The following is an 8104-nucleotide window of genomic DNA, read 5'->3' as shown; positions in this document are numbered from 1 at the left end:
GCAGACAGGGGCATGCTGATGACTGAGTCTGATGAAGATGATGCAGGTTGCAGACAGGAGCATGCTGATCACTGAGTCTGATGAAGATGATGCAGGTTGCAGACAGGGGCATGCTGATCACTGAGTCTGATGAAGATGATGCAGGCTGCAGACAGGAGCATGCTGATCACTGAGTCTGATGAAGATGATGCAGGTTGCAGACAGGGGCATGCTGATCACTGAGTCTGATGAAGATGATGCAGGTTGCAGACAGGGGCATGCTGATCACTGAGTCTGATGAAGATGATGCAGGTTGCAGACAGGGGCATGATGATCACTGAGTCTGATGAAGATGATACAGGTTGCAGACAGGGGCATGCTGATCACTGAGTCTGATGAAGATGATGCAGGTTGCAGACAGGGGCATGCTGATCACTGAGTCTGATGAAGATGATGCAGGTTGCAGACAGGGGCATGCTGATCACTGAGTCTGATGAAGATGATGCAGGTTGCAGACAGGGGCATGATGATCACTGAGTCTGATGAAGATGATGCAGGCTGCAGACAGGGGCATGATGATCACTGAGTCTGATAAAGACAAGATGATGCAGGTTGCAGACAGGGGCATGCTGATCACTGAGTCTGATGAAGATGATGCAGGCTGCAGACAGGGGCATGCTGATCACTGAGTCTGATAAAGACAAGATGATGCAGGCTGCAGACAGGGGCATGCTGATCACTGAGTCTGATGAAGATGATGCAGGCTGCAGACAGGGGCATGCTGATCATTGAGTCTGATGAAGATGATGCAGGTTGCAGACAGGGGCATGCTGATGACTGAGTCTGATGAAGACAAGATGATGCAGGCTGCAGACAGGAGCATGCTGATCACTGAGTCTGATAAAGACAAGATGATGCAGGTTGCAGACAGGAGCATGCTGATCACTGAGTCTGATAAAGACAAGATGATGCAGGTTGCAGACAGGAGCATGCTGATGACTGAGTCCGATGAAGATGATGCAGGCTGCAGACAGGGGCATGCTGATGACTGAGTCTGATGAAGATGATGCAGGTTGCAGACAGGGGCATGCTGATCACTGAGTCTGATGAAGATGATGCAGGCTGCAGACAGGGGCATGCTGATGACTGAGTCTGATGAAGACAAGATGATGCAGGCTGCAGACAGGGGCATGCTGATGACTGAGTCTGATGAAGACAAGATGATGCAGGCTGCAGACAGGGGCATGCTGATGACTGAGTCTGATGAAGACAAGATGATGCAGGCTGCAGACAGGGGCATGCTGATGACTGAGTCTGATGAAGACAAGATGATGCAGGCTGCAGACAGGGGCATGCTGATCACTGAGTCTGATGAAGACAAGATGATGCAGGTTGCAGACAGGGGCATGCTGATCACTGAGTCTGATGAAGACAAGATGATGCAGGCTGCAAACAGGGGCATGCTGATGACTGAGTCTGATAAAGACAAGATGATGCAGTTTGCAGACAGGGGCATGCTGATCACTGAGTCTGATGAAGATGATACAGGTTGCAGACAGGGGCATGCTGATCACTGAGTCTGATGAAGATGATGCAGGTTGCAGACAGGGGCATGCTGATGACTGAGTCTGATGAAGATGATGCAGTTTGCAGACAGGGGCATGCTGATCACTGAGTCTGATGAAGATGATACAGGTTGCAGACAGGGGCATGCTGATCACTGAGTCTGATAAAGATGATGCAGGCTGCAGACAGGGGCATGCTGATCACTGAGTCTGATGAAGACAAGATTATGCAGTTTGCAGACAGGGGCATGCTGATCACTGAGTCTGATGAAGATGATACAGGTTGCAGACAGGGGCATGCTGATCACTGAGTCTGATGAAGATGATGCAGGCTGCAGGCAGGGGCATGCTGGTGACATTTAATAAATATACTGCAACCAGGATGAATGCTTCGTCCCTGACCAGACGTTTGTGGCTGTTCAATAGACTGAACCTTAGACTTTCTTTCAGAACCCTTACCTACTGTATGCACTCTACTATTTAAATTACTACAATTTTTTTTACTATTTAAATTGTCCATGTAGAGTCATTCAAGGTGGAAAATTATGTCCGTGGGTGTAATTGAACAGACAAGTAGGCCAGACGTGTCTGAAGCTAAGATCAGCTCTGATGATCTCTGATGTCAGTCTCTCTTATAGTGGCTTGCATGTTGCTCTTTTGTGGTCGAGCTTCAGTTGAGATGAGATGTATCACTAGACCTCTCTCCCAGAGATGCTCACAAGTCATTTTTTGCAAGTCTAAGTCAAGTCTCAAGTCTTTGAGCTCAAGTCCAAGTCAAGTCTCAAGTCTTTGAGGAGCAAGTCCAAGTCAAGTCTCAAGTCTTTGAGGAGCAAGTCCAAGTCAAGTCTCAAGTCTTTGAGCTCAAGTCCAAGTCAAGTCTCAAGTCTTTGAGGAGCAAGTCCAAGTCAAGTCTCAAGTCTTTGAGCTCAAGTCCAAGTCAAGTCTCAAGTCTTTGGTCACAAGTCCAAGTCAAGTCTCAAGTCTATTATGGATGAGCATTCTATCATTCTGTTACATGCCATCCAGTCTGCTTAGAACACTGCATAGCTAAAACTAAGGAATTCAAAGCATGTACTTTATTATCCTCACTCCTTTATCTATTAGCATACATTATCAGCATTGATTGGATGACATCAGTATAGATTTCCTTATTAATGCACCAAAAAAATTAAATAAAAAATATTTAAGTCCCAAACCTCAAGTCCAAGTCAAGTCTCAAGTCTTTGAGGACGAGTCTCAAGTCAAGTCTCAAGTCACTGTGAGTGAGACTTAAGTGCAACTCAAGTCCAAGTCCCCATCTCTGCTCTCTCCTCATCCTCCCTCCCCTCCCCTCTACTGTATAACCCCTGTGTGTCTGCTTGTTGTTTGTGTTGTCCCTCCCCTCCCCTCTTCTGTATAACCCCTGTGTGTCTGCGTGTTGTTTGTGTTGTCCTTTCTTCCTCTGTGGTGAGTGAGAGGTGGTGACGGCCGGGCCAGGGGGAAATGACACGTGTTTGACAGGAAGCTGCTTCGGGGGCGTACAGGGCAGCCCCCCTCTAACCACGCTCTGCTGCCCATCCAAGGGGGCCGTCGCTTTTCATCCTGCTTTTGCTTTGTGTCACCCTGGCCTGGCATCCTACCACCCACACACACACATACACACGCACACACACACACACACACACACGCACGCACGCACGCACACACACACACACACACACACACCCGTATACACATGCACACACACGCACACACATACACACACACACATACACACACACACACACACACACACACATACACACCCGTATACACATACACACATACATACACACACACACACACACACACACACATACATACGCACACACATACACACACACACACACACACACACACATCCACACTCGTATACACATGCACACACGCACACACATACACACACACACACACGCACACACATACACATACACACCCACACACTCTGTCCTCATACCGCTCTTGTGGGCATGAGACCATGGCGGGCACTGACCCGCCACTGAGTGTGTTATTTTTGGGAGAGCTGTTTTGTTTTTGTGACAGTGCTGTATGTGACTGCAGGAAAGGGAAATAGGGTTTTTGCAATATCAAAACTGGTATTGACTGGCATCAAAACTTCAAGCAGTCCCTAGCCCCCACCCCACCCCCAACACAAAATGTTTTAAAGACTTGAATACTATAACTGTCTATCCACCACCTGGCATTCACATGCATTCTGGGAGATCGGACTGTAATCAGATAAGACGCACGAGAGAAGACACATCAAATTGATGATCTGATCTCCCGAACCAGCTCTGAAGGTAGTCAGAGACACATGTGAACACATGAACACATGTGAACCAGAGAGTGTAAATGGCACTGCGTCTCCAGGAAACGCATGCAAATGAATGCTGATGTTTACCATCAGTTTGAAAAGATATCGATGCTGTGGGAGGAAGTCTACTTCCACCATATTCAACTCTGTCTCTTCCTCCCGTCTCTGGCAGGTGTTGATGCTGGCTGATGGGGACACGGAGGGCTTCCTGTACCAGCGCCTGCCCGTCCTCTCCTCCCTGTCCCAGCAGGGGGCCGGGGCCACGGTCCATGTCTGTCAGAACTTCACCTGCGCTCTGCCCCTCAGCGACCCCGAGGAGCTGCGCCGGCTGCTGCTGGATGGAGCCACGGACACGCACACACAATGATGACAGGAGGACCCACTGGCACTGCCATTGAAACAAGATGGCTGCCATCCTTGTAGACCGTACTCCGCAACCCCCAGCTTGCTTTGGTCTACTGACCGCAGCCTCAGTCAAACCTTGTCTAGCTCTGCCGTATACATGTAAAGGGCTGTTTCTAGTACAGCGATTTATGATGGTTGCGACCTACTCTACCATGATCATATTCCATCGCCGATGCGGATGTCCAGTGGACATGATAATTCTATCATCGATGTCCATTGGACATGATATTCTATCATCGATGTCCATTGGACAATAATAATTGACGTTCAGAATAATGATTGACGTTCGCTGTACTATGAACCGCTCTTAACTCAGGGCTTTAAAACTCAATATGCAACAATAGTGACAATAGTAGCGACTGAGCGTTTCAATCCCATTAGCAGCCATTCCGCACCTGTAACCCTAATGTTACTACAATACTAGCATACTCTTCCATAGCGATACCACTAGGCCTAGTATAGCCAACGCCTATGAACCTAGCAGGCACTCAGAGACGCTCAGTCTGTCAGTGGAGTCATGTTGAAATGCAGGTGCAGATGGCTCTTCATGTCACTGGCTATCTCCTGAAGAAGTTCTTGTAAGGAAACACGCACAAAGCAGCAGCAGCAGCCTACTGGAGAGAGATTATGTCTTAGTCCATGACTTGGAAAATGTGACGTAGCTTCTAGCTTGAGTGTTAGCCAACATGTCAAAGACAGACACTTCATCGGCCACCATGGTGCACTGAGAATGAGCCCATATGCCCTGTTGTCCTTTCCAGGTCCTGTGTGTGTGTGTGTGTGTGTATGTGTGTGTGTCTGCGTGCGTGTGTGGGGGGCTTGTAGGGCTGCAACTAACGATTCTTTTCATTTCATTTTCAGCAGTTGTTTGATCTACAGTATATAATATATATATATAATGATCAGTGTTTCTCAAAGCCCAAGATGATATCATCAAATGTCTTGTTTTGTCCACAACACAAAGATATTCAGTTTACTGTCAAAGAGGAGTAAAGAAACATTTAAGAGGATGGAATCAGATAATTTTTTACTTTTTTTTTTATATATATATATATATAAAAATGCTCAAACGGATTAATCAATTATCAAAATAGTTGGTGATTAATTTAATAGTTGTCTAATCTTAACTAATCGATAGTTAACTAATTGATTAAGCGTTGTAGCTCTAGTAGCTTGGTTGAGTGTCCCTTGTCCATTGTACTGTATGTATGTATGTATTTATGTATGTGTGTGTGTGTATGTGTTTGTTTGCGCACGCGCGCGCATCTGTACTGTGTGTGTGTGTTTGTGCATGCGCGCGCATCTGTACTATGTGTGTGTGTGTGCATGTCACAGTGAATGAGCTGTCCTCTTAATGAGCCTCTGTTTACCATCTGCTCTCTCCCTCATGTATTTGTCTGTTCACTCTCTGCTCACTTCAACATCAGATAATCTTTCTCCACACTGTAGTGCATCGCTTCACATTGCTCTTTCATCATATACAGTAGAGACAATAATGCGCCCCATGTAAACACTCAGCCTGAACAATAAAGATACTTCCCTCATCAGCCGTGTCCATTTGATTTTGGAAACAAGTGCTTTAATAGCATCTTTTTTATTTTCATGTTGCGTTAATTTGAGGGAGGAAATCAAAGCCTTGAAAGTTTGAAAATAGACGGATAGACATGAAATGAGATAGAATTTATATATTTTGTGCAAGAATAGAAATTGAAGTAATTAAAAAAGAACACTTAACGGTAGTAAATAGGCTACGTAGCGCTGTCTGTACTGTATCTGTCTTTGTTTCACGTGCCACCTGCCTCGAGAACGTGCAGCGGTCACGTGCGTGCGTGTGTGCATGAGTGATCGAAGTCGAATGATGCAGGTTAAACAGCAGCGAGGAAGCTCACGTTAAGCGAACCTTCAGCTTTGCCTGGAAAGTGTAAAAACTGTTGTAATGGTAATTAACCTTGATCCGTGTCAAAGTCATGTTTGCTCCTTGAATTTGAAGGAATTGAAAAGTCGTTGAATTTGACGTTTAAGAAGGTGTGGGAACCCTGGAAAGAAGGATCATTTTGTGAGGTTCCGTGTATGTGTATGTGTACTGTGTGTGTGTACTGTGTGTGTGCATGTATGTATGTGTGTAAGTAATTCATGGGAAAACTCACAGCAATGGAGTGCATGTGTCCCAGCAGGCTGCCTATCTCCCTTCTGTAGGCTAAAACATATACTGAGAGATACCCGCTGTGTATTCTTTTCTTGTCTCTTCCCATAGGCTACAGGAATGTCATGTCAACTCCGTGCCTGTGTGTTACATAGAGAGAGAGAGAGTGTGTGTGTGTGTGTGTGTGTGTGTGTGTGTGTGTGTGTGAGCCATAGAGAGAGGGAGTCTGTGTGTGTACAGTATGTGTGCCTGTGTGTGTGTTTTTTTCCAACTTTATTTTACCAGGAAAATGACTTGAGATCCAAGATCTCTTTTTCGAGTAAGACCTGGCTAAAATGGCAACATCCATAAAAACAAAAAACAACAAGACGCAAGCACAACAAGAACATAAAAGGCAATACAGTCATGAGGAGAATTGAATGTGGGTTGGAGCAGTTAAGAAAAAGGGGAGATGAGATGGGGGGGTAGAGGGGGTTAGGGTAAACGGTAGGAATGAGGAAAAGGGGGTTGGGTTGGGAGGGCTTGTATACAAGATATTAAAAACACTTTATACAGAAAAGCAGTGACATTGAGCCATCACATTCTTTAAAAAGTCCGCGACTTGAGTTTTAAAATCAGGAAAGGTGATGAGGTTAGCTAGTTTTAGGTTTTTTTGCAGTTCATTCCAGGCAGAGGGAGCAGAAAACATGAAGGCCCTTTTCCCAAACTGCGAGTTTTGGGTACTGAGCCATGGAGGAAGTCCTGAGAGCGTAAACTGTAAGATGGGTTTGATGTGATGGAGATGTAGGAGCAGAGATAAAGGGGGAGCTTACTGGTGATTGCTTTATAAATTAAGATATACCAATGATGCAGCCTGCGGGCAGTGAGGGATGGCCAGTTTACCTTAGAATACAGAGTGCAGTGATGGGTGAGTGATCTACAGCCAGTGATGAATCTTAAAGCTCCATGGTAGGTAGTGTCCAGTATATGAAGTGAGGTGGAGCAGGCATTCATGTAAAGAACATAGAGAGAGGGAGTGTGTGTGTGTGTATGTGTGCCTGTTACATAGAGAGAGGGAGTGTGTGTGTATGTGTGACTGTGTGTTACATACAGCAGCGTAACGAGTCAGCCCCGGGCCCCGATGCAAGATGGTCAAAGCGGGCCCTGATAGGATGGCGCAGCACACCGCAGCGGTGCTGCGAGCCCGACACCCGGCACCCCACCTCGGCGTGCAGCTGCCTTAGCTCCCATGCCTGGGAAATAAAGTTTCCAATAAAGAAAGTGCCTTTCTTAAAACACAACTCAAGTTTTTCATAATCGTCCATCTCAAAAAAATCATCATAAATAGAGGACATTTTACTGAACAGTATCTCCCTTACCTTATCATACACAGTACAATAGAATAGAAAATTAATCTCATTCTCAATTTCACCCAGGTCACAGAGCGAACAAAGTCTGTCTTCTTCAGGGGTAGCATTAAACCTACCAGTCTCCAGTGCCAAGGGCAAAGTTCCAGATCATAACTGTGCACACAAGGACCTTTTTCTTCTGTCCGAACTTATACAAAAGGAACATATTACTCATGGTCTCCCGGATGTCACAAACTAATCTATTATGGAAAATAAATGATAAATCATTCGCATAGAATAAAGACTTAAGTTCATGTGTATGTGTGCCTGTGTGTTACATAGAGAGAGGGAG

At 45.8% G+C, this 8104-nt stretch overlaps 1 protein-coding gene across 1 annotated transcript in view; it reads left to right on the top strand.

The window, feature by feature from the left end:
* The window catches only part of spata20 (spermatogenesis associated 20), a 72497-nt gene extending 66681 nt beyond the window's left edge, over window positions 1-5816 (top strand). Inside the window, exon 16 of the mRNA XM_083634621.1 lies at window positions 4049-5816. Within this exon, the coding sequence (XP_083490747.1) occupies window positions 4049-4243 (195 nt within the window). The 3' untranslated portion in view covers window positions 4244-5816. The remainder of the gene's footprint in view (window positions 1-4048) is intronic.
* The last annotated feature ends 2288 nt before the right edge of the window (window positions 5817-8104 follow it).

This window comes from Poromitra crassiceps (genome assembly GCF_964638095.1).
Source record: "Poromitra crassiceps genome assembly, chromosome: 4".
Classification (NCBI taxonomy): domain Eukaryota; kingdom Metazoa; phylum Chordata; class Actinopteri; order Beryciformes; family Melamphaidae; genus Poromitra; species Poromitra crassiceps.
The sequence above is the reverse complement of the archived record's forward strand: the minus strand, read 5'-3'. Positions and strand labels throughout refer to the sequence as shown.